Source organism: Rattus norvegicus, chromosome X (assembly GCF_036323735.1).
Source record: "Rattus norvegicus strain BN/NHsdMcwi chromosome X, GRCr8, whole genome shotgun sequence".
In the NCBI taxonomy this organism is placed as follows: Eukaryota; Metazoa; Chordata; class Mammalia; order Rodentia; family Muridae; genus Rattus; species Rattus norvegicus.
Genome location: NC_086039.1, coordinates 157,245,895 through 157,257,917, shown reverse-complemented (window position 1 = coordinate 157,257,917; position 12,023 = coordinate 157,245,895). Strand labels below are relative to the sequence as shown.

The window sequence follows — 12,023 nt, the reverse complement described above, 5'->3', positions numbered from 1 at the left end:
CATGATTCTGGATTTCATTGTTTTATTTGGTGTTTGAGACAGGGTCTCCTGTAGCTCAGGTTGTCCTCAAACCTACCATGTAACTAAGGATGACCTTAAACTTCTAATCCTCCCATCTCTATCTCCCTAGTTCTGGAATTCTGTGTGCACTGCTAAATCTACCTAATGGCTTCTTGTTCTTTGAATATCATCCCACTTTCCAGACCTTTATTCCTCTCTCCCCTATCCCCTGGCTCTTTCCTTGTAAGATAGGGTAATGCTTTGCAGCCCATGCTAGCCTCAAATTCTTTTTTTTAAAGATTTTTATTTATTTTACGTATGTGAGTATACTGTAGAGTGAGTGCACTGTAGCTGTCTTCAGACACACCAGAAGAGAGCATCAGATTCCATTACAGATGGTTGTGAGCCACCATGTGGTTTCTGGACATTGAACTCAGGACCTCTTGAAGAGCAGTCGGAGCTCTTAACCACTGAGCCATCTCTCCAGCCCTAGCCTCAAATTCTTAATTCTCCTGTCCACAACTTCCTATAATCTCATATCATGCTACATGTCAGTGATACCCTTATGCCAAAAAGGCCCCATCATTTTGATTAATTTTTCATTTCTTTGTTGCACACGAGTGATAGGGAATAAGGGATGAGAGTGTTACTTAGTGGCAGAGTACGCTCAAAGAACGTCCAGTACTGCAAAAGAAATAGAACAGGAGAAAAAAAGAAACACGGGAATGAAACCTAAGCAAGCAGGAAACCAATAGCCTCCCTTCTCACTGTACTACCTCTGTATACACTCCAAACCTACCACACCTGTTTCTTCATGAACTCATAAATTTCTAGAACATTGAATGACATCTCCTGGTAGCTCCTCTACTTCATTCTGCAGTCCTCTCTGTTCTCTTCTGAACTCTATTTATCTCAGAGAACCTCACAAGGACCTCTGAGACTGGGTCACACCTAGTAAACTCTCCTCAGGCCAGCACCAGCCTCCAAGAATTAAGCTCATGTAGAGACAGTTAAACCCCAGTAGCCACAGCACAGGAATCTGAGGAACTGGCCCCTCTAGTTCTACTCTTCCAGTTTGGCCTCTCTGATGGTTAATGTTGTCAACTTTTCAGGATCTAGAGTCTAGATTCTAGACTTACAAGATCAAGTGAGGTAGGAAACCTCCCTTTGTGGGTATAGGTAGCACCATACTATGGGCCAGAGTCCCAGAATAAATAAAAGAAGGAACTAAGCTGAGTACCAGCTTTCACCTTTCCCTGCTTCCTGTGCAATATGCAATGTGACCACCTCAAGTTCCTGCCACTATGCTTTCTCTGCCATGATGGACACCACCAAATTGTGAGCCAAAATAAACCCCTCCTTCCTTTAAAAAAATTATGTGCATTGCTATTTTTGCCTGCACATATGTGAAGATGTCTGATCCCCTGAACTAGAACTCCAGAGTTGTAAGCTGCCATGTGGGTAATTGGAATAGAAGCCCAGTTCTTTGGAAGAGCAGCTAATATGAAGTACTGAGCCTTCTCTCCCATCTCTCCAGCCCCTTCCATAAGTAGCTTCTGTCAGGAATTATAATGCAACAAGGAATGTAACTAATAGAGCCCAACATTTCAGACAAAGGAATCTTGTGTTCCACCATGGAATAGCATTCTGTGTCTTCATTGGCCACAAGAATATGACCTCTCTAGCCAGGCATGTTGATGTGACTTATTTGATCTCAGCACTCAGGAGGCAGAGACAGGTGGCTCTTTGTGACTTTGAGGCCAGCATGGTCTACACGGTGAGTCCCATGATAGCCATGGCTACATAAAAAGACCCTGTCTTGGGGCTGGAGAGATGGCTCAGAGGTCCTGAGTTCAATTCCAAGATAACACATGGTGGCTCACAGCCATCTGTAATGGGATCTGATGCCCTCCTCTAGTGTGTCTGAAGTCAGCTACAGTGTACTCACATACATAAATAAACCTTAAAAATACAAAACTCTCAAAAAAAACAAACAAAAAGTGGCCTCTTTTTAAAAAAAAGACTTATTTATTGTGTGCAGTGTTCTGCCTGCATATATGCCTACACACCAGAAGAGGGTGCCAGATCCCATTACAGATGGTTATGAGCCACCATGTGGTTGCTGAGAATTGAACTCAGGACCTCTGGAAGAGCAGTCAGTGTTCTTTTTTTTTTTTTTTTTTTTTTTCGGAGCTGGGGACCGAACCCAAGGCCTTGCGCTTCCTAGGCAAGCGCTCTACCACTGAGCTAAATCCCCAACCGCAGTCAGTGTTCTTAACCACCAAGCCATCTCTCCAGCTCAAAAGTGGCCTCTTTTTTCCTTACAGACCCTCATCCTTTTACTCTTGACCCTAAGGACTTCCCAGGCACTACAGGTTGTTTCCAGGAAATAGATCCTTCCCCATAAAGGCTAGGGATTGAACTTCAAGGATTTCTTTTTCCAGAAGATGCAGGACTAGATAGAGGTAGTTCCTATCTAAGTATAATTTACCCTGGCTCAAGAGTCCCCTGGGCCTCAGATCTATGAGACTGTAGAGTTCAGGGACTTCAGGGGCTGAAGAAGGAACCTGAGGCATTAATACTCGGATGAGATAGCAGAGAGGGAACTCTCCCCACAGTACCTTCTTTTCTGATGGGTTCTCAAAAAGCAGATTGGAGTTGGTACAAAGGACTAGAAAATTCTCATCCAGGGCTCCCACCAGCATATATCTGGAGTATTAGATAAGGTCTAGCTACCTACTTCAGTGTTCCCCCTAAGGTACCTTGACCTACTCTACCCTCTGTCCTCTTCCAAGTGATATCAGACATCTCTACCATAGGTAAAGGGTCAAGGACATAAGAGCTTCTAGCTAGCAGCAAGGTCTCCTCCAATCATAGCAAACTCACATCGTACCATCAGATATTTGTACTTGCAGAGAAACAAAGTGCTCTCCACAGCACAAACAAGCACCCGGCTTTAAACAAGGAAGGGAATCTCAGCTGACCTTCACGCTTTCCAAGCAGGCCAGAGAACTGGACATTGAAATGTCAGGGCCACTGGTACTAGAGATTGAGGCACACTGCCCACCCCTAGCTGGATTCTGCCCCTGAAGCTGTAACACTGACTATGCAGACTGAGCAGGCTAGACATGGATGTGGCAATTTAACAGTGACTTCAAGGACCCATAGCAGCCGTGAGTGTTGGGACTAGGGAGAAAAGCTGGGAGAGTTTGTTTAGCCAAGACTCTATGGGAAAAGCATCTAGGAAACACAACAGGACACAAGGACCTGAAAGGAGGCTTAAATAAGTATTCCCTTTCCATTCCAAAGCCCTATCTAAGCCTGAGGATTTGTCCTCATATTAAAGAACAGCATAGCTAGGCAGTGGTGGTGCATGCCTTTAATCCCAGCACTTAGAAGGCAAAGGCAGGTAGATCTGAGTTTGAGGCTAACCTGGTCTACAGAGTAAGTTCTAGGACTGGTACGACTATGTCAAGAGAACCTGTCTCAAAAAATAAAATAAAATAAAATGAATGGGTGAAATGAAGAATCCTTTGGTATGGTCTATGGAAGAGGTTGACACAGGATCTTACTCCATAGCTCAGGCTGGCATGGAACTTGCTGTGCAACCCAGGCTAATCTCAAACTCATGATCTTCCTGCTTTTACCTCCCAAGTGCTAGGACTGTATATATACACCACACACCTGGTAAAATGACCAAAATATTCTATAAATATTATTTCAAAAATGTTTTGCAGCTTAGGAGATAGCTCAGTTGATAAAGCTGTTTGCTTTGCAAACATGGGATTATGAGTTTAATCCCCAGAATCCTTATTTTTTAAAGAATTATTTATTTTATGTGAGAACACTTGCTGTCCTCAGACACACCAGAAGAGAGCATTGGATCCCATTACAGATGGTTGTGAGCCACCATGTGGTTGATGAGAATTGAACTCAGGGCCTCTGGAAGGATAGTCAGTGCTCTTAACCACTGAGCCATCTCCCCAGCCCCAGAATCCATATTTTCTAAAGCCCAACACTGATGGTATACATGTGCAATTTCAACACTGAAGAGGTAGAGACAAGTGGCTCCATGGCGTTCACCAACCTGCCATCCTAGTATACTTGGCAAGTTCCAGGCCAGTAAAAGATACTCTTATCAAATAACAAAAAAGTTGGACAACAGAATGACAACCGAGGTTGCCTTCTGGTCTTTATATGCCTCCCCCCAACACAAATATGCTATAAAATAAAGTACAGGTTCTTATAATGCAGGCACTCCAACTCCAACATGTGAACTTTTTTATTGTAAAAGGGAAAAGCAGTAATGACAACATCAAGTCAGGGAATAGCAACTACCATACTCCCAGAGTGCTCTGCCATGGTCACCTGGAGCCCTGGAGACATGGGGACACGCTGGAGAGAGCCAAGGTCATGCCCACTTTTGGATGCTCACCGGATCTGGTGTGAGGAAAAGGGGACATATGTGATAAGGAATGAAAGCCAAGAAATATAATAAGCAGGGTAGGTTAGCATATCACCCTATTCCCTACCCCCCCCTGTGTGTGTGTGTGTGTGTGTGTGTGTGTGTGTGTGACGAGAGTCTTACTATGTAGCCTGGGTGGCTGGAACTTGGGCTCTTCTTGCCTCAACCTTCCTAGTGGTGAAATTACAGGATGTGCCACCATGTAATATTAGTTATTTCTAGTTTCATAACAGGATGATTGCTGGATCACTGAGAACCAGGATGACACCTACTCTCAGTCCAGCACCAGGACCACTAAGTAGTGCCTTACCAGGACCTGACCTTACTGCCTGCCTTCCCTGTCTTCTTACCGTGTACTTGTCCCATTTCTTCTCTGGGTCATAGGGCTCCCAGCGACTAGCAGGAAAAATGTGTTTGTTCTTCTCATACCAGCTCCTCAGCACCACTTTGCCTGCATGTGACTGAGGAATGAAGGTTGTAAATCAGGGCCATCTTACCTGACCTTGCCTTCCTGTGACTTTTCCTTAAGGTTAACCCCAGACTGGTTCAGGGCACCTTTGCCTGACCAGTACCATGGTACTATCATACCTCATCCTTTTCCACAGTGGCATCACTGAGCAGTCGAACATCATCATGAACATCAAAGTTGAAGAGTGGCCCTATAGGAGAGAAGTAGTAAGCTCAAGGCCATGCTATTGCCCTTCCCAATATGTTGGAGCAAGTTATAAGGTAAACTAAGCTAGAATCACTCACCACTTTTTCCTCGCGCCTTGGTAACAATGAAGTCATAGAAGCTGTGATGCTAGGAGCAGAGGATGAGAAAGACCAGCTTGATTATCTATCTAGGGTTCTATTACCCACTATTCTCTAGACCCCTACCTGCAGGTAGCACTGCATCCACCAGCCCTGGAAGAGTGCAGAGCAGTATGGTAACTCTCCTATGAAACCACAGAGTGCATGACCCAGGGTTGAAGGAACTCACATGGGGGATGATTAAATCCTCCTTGATGTACATGAGCTGTTCCACTCCTGCTGACCTAAGGGAGCAATTGGAGAGGATGAGCAACTGGAAGTCATCAGAGTTGGCAAAAGGGGCCAGGAAGTGGTAGCCACAGTGCTTTAGGCATTATAGTTTAAGGGAAGCTGAACCATTGCACCTAAGCTCTCTACAGCAAGAAGGTAAGAAAAAGGAGCACAGGGGCTGGAGAGATGGCTCAGGGCTGGAAAGATGGCTCAGCAGTTAAGAGCCCCCACTGCTCTCCCAGACGTCGTGAGTTCAATTCCCAGCAACCACATGGTGGCTCACAACCATTTGCAAAGAGATCAGATGTCCTCTTCTGATGTGTCTGAAGACAGCTACAGTGTACTTATATATAATAAATTAATAAATCTTAAAAAAAAAGAAGGGGCTGGGGATTTAGCTCAGTGGTAGAGCACTTGCCTGGGAAGCGCAAGGCCCTGGGTTCGGTCCCCAGCTCCGAAAAAAAGAACCAAAAAAAAAAAAAAAAAGAAAGAAAAAGAAAAAGAAAAAGGAGCATAGCTCTTCTCTTTGAGGCGTACAGTGCCCAGAATTGCATCTTTCCAGCTGTGGAGCAGTCAGCAGGGTTGTCTGATACCCTGGCTGGGAAAACAGGCTCTTTACAGATGCACAGCACAGGCATACATAGTGCATACTGTGCTCACCTGAGCTCACTGAAGTCTTTCCGCAAGATCTCTAGTGCTTTCTGCAGGAACTGCTGCATGGTGTTGCCCTTCTTCATCTGCAGAAGTAGGTATACTTCGAGTTGAGAAGGACAAACAATAGGCCAAAGAAATGCTCCCAAGAAAGCAGAGATCAACTCTGCTACCCCAGAGTTTCCCAAGTCAAGATTTTCAGTTACTTTCTATTGAATTCAAGCCAAGGAAGGCCTTCTACTGCCTACCTTAACAGTGCGCCGGTGCCCAGAGCCATCCCAGTAACTAAAGGTGATTTCAATCTCTTCACCTACAAAGAAAAATTGCCTTAGCCAGGTGGTACTGCAAGCATTTAATCTCAGCACTCTGGAGGCAGAGGCAGAGAGAGAGAGGCAGAGGCAGGCAGATCCCTAAATTCAAGGCCAACCTGGTCTATAGAGTGGGTTATAGGATAGCTACAGCTACATAGAAAAACCCTGTTCCAAAAAACAAAACAAAACAAAACAAAACAAAACAAACAAAACAAAATGAGTTGTCTCTTGGTCTCCAGATCTGAGCTTAGAGTTTCTTTGGTGTACATAGGTACATTCCTTGGGGTATTTGCAAGAAAACTGTTTGGGCCTTAGCCCTGTTCTTTCACTGCCCAACACTGGACCACACAATTGGGTTTCAAACTAGCCATGTAGCTAAAGATGACCTTAAATTTCAGACTCTCTTGCCTCAGTCTCCTGAGTGCTGGGTGACAGGCCAAGCCACCATATGTAGCTATAGCACTCACTCTTGATTTTTTCTTGCTTGGCTTCCCATTCCTGGCGCAGCTCTTCCCGAAGCCGATTCTCCTCCTCCTAAGGCAAAATGGAGAAAAGATGAGATTCAGGGCTGTTCTAGGCGCAGCATTAACCTATTCCTGGGCCAGCATCTCCACCAAGTTCATGATTAATACCAAAGTCAGTACCAGGGCCAGGCAGTTTTTACCTCCCGATCCCGGTCAGGCAAGAAGCTTGTATCCACATCAGGGTTCTTCCCCAATTTCTTTTTCTTTGTGGTGATCTCTGAAGCAAACAAGACAAAGAACATCTTAATTTTCAGAAAATAATTCTTTGGGTTTGTTTTTAGACATAATCACATTTATGTAGCCCTGGCTGTCCTGGAACTCTCTATGTAGAGCAGGGTAGGCTCAAACTCACAGAGATTTGCCTGCCTCTGTCTCCCAAGTCCTAAGATCAGTGTACCACCGTGCCTGGCCTGAAAATGATTTTGATCTCATAAACCTATATAAGGTCTCTCAGGCTCTTGGAGCTTGCTTTAAGAACTACTGACTTGGGGTTGGGGATTTAGCTCAGTGGTAGAGCGCTTGCCTAGGAAGCGCAAGGCCCTGGGTTCGGTCCCCAGCTCCCAAAAAAAAAGAACCAAAAAAAAAAAAAAAGAACTACTGACTTGGGGTTGGGGATTTAGCTCAGTGGTAGAGCGCTTGCCTAGCAAGCACAAGGCCCTGGGTTCGATCCCCAGCTCCAAAAAAAAAAAAATCTACTGACTTGTACAGCTATGGTAGCACGTACCATTAGTCCCAGCACTTTAAAGATTAGAGCCAGGTAGATCTAAGTTTAAGCCCAGATTGGTTTTTTTTTTTATTTTGGTTCTTTTTTTCGGAGCTGGGGACCGAACCCAGGGCCTTGCGCTTCCTAGGCAAGCGCTCTACCACTGAGCTAAATCCCCAACCCCTTAAGCCCAGATTGTTATACCCACTGAGTGCCAGATATGCCACAACCACAGAGAAACCCTTTCTTAAAAAGAAAGAAAACAAACAAAAAACAAAACTAACAACATAGATGATAAATAGTAAGCATGAACTAAACAACAACAAAAATGTCAGGGCCTTGGGTGTCCAGGTCCTTGCTAAGACCCCAAAATGAAATCTCCAGATGGAAGGGGAAAACACAACAGGCTGTGCTTTTCAAACGCTCCAGAGAACTATATGATGTGACACACATCTGTAATCCTAGCACTCAGAAGGCTGAGGCAAGAGCAGTGAAATTTGGAGGCCAGCCTAGGATATATAATAAGACTATCTAAAAAAAAACCAGCAATACACAGTGAGGCTGACAACCTTTCTATTAGACTGTGCAACACAGAACAGCTCCTAAGGTGGATGCAGGATAACTATCACAGCCAGTTTAAGCTACGTGAGACCGTCTCAAAATAAATGAAGTAAACAAAACACTACTTGCCATATATACCCCTGAGCACTACTGAATATGTATCTAGCTAAACAAGGTGTAATGGTATTATTTCACATACTGCTGGGTTAAATGTACTGCTAAAATTACGGTGGAAGGGAGCAGTATAGCAATTCCCCCTGTACTGTAGGGAAAACAGCAATTCTGAGTGTCTTGAGTCCATACTGACCCTGTGGCCCAGACAGGAACAAAACAGATATGCATACATAGGGCTGCATATGGAGACACAGAATTTCAGCAGGTTAGATCAAATTTACCAATCAAAATTAATCATTGCCCAGTGGCTGCTTGTGGTGAGCAGTTACCATACATGACTTATTTCAGGAAGTGTTAGCAGGCAATTCTAGTCCAGATTATATTCTCCCCTCCTCAGTTTATCCTATGTGCTCTAAGAACAGCTTCTGAATCCTTTTAGACCAGCAGCTAGTAGCCTAGCTCTGATTCAGTCTCCTGGTGACTGAAGCTAAAAAAAATGAGTGTGCTTCTTCCTTTGCTGGCCCAAATGTCAGTCCAAATGCCAGAAAAGAGCTCTGGTGGGCAGTGGTCTCACCTTCCCTCTCCAGTTCTTCCTCATACATGGCCATCTCTTCTTCCTCTTCACCTCCCTCCTCTTCTTCCTCCAAGGTGAAGGACAGGCTAGAGATCTTCCGTTTGGCCTCCTTCTTGCGCTCCTTCTCTCGAAGCTTCTCTAGCTTCCTACCAAGGCATGGGTGTCCATCATGCCCCATGTTCCTGCCCTGAGGCCCCTTCCCTGACCCAGAGCCACTGTGTGCCTAGCATGGGGTCCACCCAGCAAAGGCTGGATCTCCCCAGCACCCCAGAGGGATTCTATTTGCTCTAGGTACTTCAAGCTCAAGGGCAGTACTCTGATTATGACACATCAAGCATGGGACAGAAAGGAATGGGGACAATGCAGGCTGTTCAGGCACCCAGTAAAAAGAAAGGGCTCAGAAAGGACTCACCACCTTTACAGAGGAACAGAAAGAAAGATAAACCTGGAAAGTGAGAACCAGTGTGGAGCTCAATAGATACCACAACTGCTCCCAAAGCAGGAAATGGGTTCTCCCTGTGGAATGGGAATGGGAACAGCCTGACCCACCCCCAGGAGTTCCCAAGCACTAAGCTGCACTGTAAGGGGAGAGCTGCTGAGGATGGGGGACTCACAGCTGTAGCTCCTTTGACTGTTCCTTTTTTGCCAACTGCTTTTCTCGCTCCTTCACCAGTGCCTCCTGTTTGGCCTTCATGTCATTCAGGGTCACAAGACCTGTGAGGCAAGAAGACATGGAGGAAAGGCTAGTCACCCAGGGCCAGCAAAGGAGTGACCCCCCTGGGTCTGGAAGAAGGTGGTACATGTGTCCTGCTCACCCACAGTACTGGACTTGAGCTCTGCTTCCACAGCATCATAGTGTGCAGAGAACTTCTTGTCAATGTTAGATTTCATTATGTTCTCCTGCAGAGGAGGGACATATCAGTGAGGACCATCTACCACTGCACTATGGAAGTGACAGAGTGGTTGTGGGTCTTAGATCCTAGTCCTAGATTTGTGCCTACACATGCTATAATATGATCTTAGAAGAAAGACACCCTCCCTTCTCTGAGTGGGGGAGTCCATGAAGCTAGGAGGGCTAAAGGAACTAAACGAGGTCCTTTCCTTGGCATCCCTGAACTGCTCTGCACCCCCCCTTCAGGTTTCCTGCTAGGGACTAGTACTCCCTCGGTAGCCTGTAGCCACCACCCTACTCACCTTGGGCCTTTTTCCTACCCAGTCTTTAAGCTGAAGTTCCTGAGACCCAAGTCATGGGATTTCAGAAAGAGATAAATGGAATAAAAAAAAAAAAGAGGGGCTGGGGATTTAGCTCAGTGGTAGAGCGCTTACCTAGGAAGCGCAAGGCCCTGGGTTCGGTCCCCAGCTCCGAAAAAAAGAACAAAAAAAAAAAAAAAAAAAAAAAAAAAAGAGGGATCAAAATGTCCAAACCCCGGAATTCTCCATTTTGGCCCAGGATGCTGTCAGCAGCTTTCCAGAAGACCACTGTTCAGCCTGGATCCATATTAGTAAGTGCCCTGTAGGTACTCTGAAGGGACTTCCAAATGAGTAGCCAGCAGAGATATACCTCCAGCTGCCACTGAGGCAATGAGGTTAGAGTTGGAGGGCTACGTGTCTATACAAGCATAGCTGAGGGTTGATAATACCTCCATCTTTAGAGTGGTTTGGGGGTCTGGCTTCTCACTTCCCCAGACAGGGCCTGCTTTCACCTGGAGAGCTAAGACCCTGCCTTTTTCAGAAGTCTTGCCAAAGAATCGAGCTGAGGTCAGCTTGGTACCATGCCCCTGAATCCAGTGACCACTCACTGAAGAAGCCCTGGGAGAAGCTCTAGAATTCTGGAATGCTAAAGGCTCTGTAATGAGTGAGACTCAGTGGCATACCCCTGTGCCTCTCCACAGGAGGCGAGGTCTTCCCAATAAGCATTGGAAGGCTAGGAACATGAACTACGTAGCTCTATACTCAGGAGGAGTGCCAGGGAGTCTCACCAAGAATCACTGACTGTGGCTCTCAATCTCTGACATGGATCAACACTGAGCCCATTTTACAGATCAGACTGTCTCGGCTGACTTCTGTTACCAGAGATGCACAGCAAGTCTCGCCACCAACGCGAGGCCCGCCCTCCGGGCTCTCCTAGCCCGCCTTGAGGTCTCCTAAAGACAAGTGGCAGGAGACCGCCAGGGGGCCCGCGCAGAGCGCAAGCTCTGAGGTGCCCCGGCCTGGCCCACACCTCTGCAATCCTCTGCTTCATCTGCTCCATTTGCTCACGCTGCTTCTCTCTCTTCTTCATTAGGTGCATGGCACGTCCCGCCTCACTTGCAGCGCCCTTGTACTGAGCCATGGTGGCAGCGGTGGTTTCAGTGGCGGCGGCGGCAGCAACAGCGGCAACAGTGACTTTCGCCTGAAGAAGTCCTGGCAGTGAAGGCGACGTCCGTGGCGGCAGCAATTTAGTCAGCTGATACGTGACGTCACCAACTGGGAACGTGCAGACGCCGGCCCTGCCCTACGCCCGCGGCTCTGACACGTGATCTCACCTCGCCCCGCCCCACAGGAGGCTGAGTTCATCCCACATCGTGTATTGCGAAATGGAGCTGGGTCCTCTATCTTCCTGTCTGTCCTCAAAGTTAAATGTTATATTAAGCTGGACCTCCAGCCCTCCTAACTTCCTTCTGCTGGCCCCAAGGCTAAGCGCACTGCTCCCTGTTTGACTGATGAAACTCTTTGCCCCTTCCCGCGGAGGCTGATTTTCCCTGCTTGGTCAAACACAGACGCTATTTGGCTGCTTGGATTTTTTTTTTTACTATCATCCAAGGCTAGGTCCAGGTACCTCTGTTTTCCCAGGACTGGGACTCCTGATACCTTCTCCTCTTAAAAATTTGTGTGAGGCAGAAGAGATGGCTCAGGCAATGATGGGTACTGGATATTCTTCCAAAGGACCCAGGATCGATCCCCAGCACCCAAATAACTCACAACCAACTGTAACTCCAGTTCCTGTAGATACTGGCCTCTGCAGGCAGCAGATATGCAAGTTGTGCACATCCATCTAGGCAAAACAGCAATACACATAAAATTTTAAATGTGTTTATATGTGTGTGCACAAGCTACT

At 46.4% G+C, this 12,023-nt stretch overlaps 1 protein-coding gene and 1 non-coding gene across 2 annotated transcripts; one reads left to right on the top strand and one right to left on the bottom strand.

Annotated features, from left to right (window-relative positions):
* Positions 1-4,267: 4,267 nt before the first annotated feature.
* Positions 4,268-11,385, bottom strand: Fam50a (family with sequence similarity 50, member A). Its single transcript, NM_001170573.1, has 13 exons — positions 11,148-11,385; positions 9,742-9,826; positions 9,541-9,640; positions 8,927-9,072; positions 7,115-7,191; positions 6,918-6,984; positions 6,388-6,449; positions 6,149-6,225; positions 5,448-5,502; positions 5,219-5,267; positions 5,054-5,124; positions 4,816-4,926; positions 4,268-4,440 (listed from the first exon to the last, which is right to left on the bottom strand). The coding sequence occupies exons 1-13, from the start codon at positions 11,256-11,258 to the stop codon at positions 4,432-4,434; spliced, it is 1,020 nt and encodes a 339-aa protein (NP_001164044.1). The 5' UTR covers positions 11,259-11,385; the 3' UTR covers positions 4,268-4,431.
* Positions 7,583-7,655, top strand: Trnaa-agc83 (transfer RNA alanine (anticodon AGC) 83). The gene has a single exon. It is a non-coding gene; the product is annotated as a tRNA-Ala (tRNA).
* Positions 11,386-12,023: the final 638 nt, after the last annotated feature.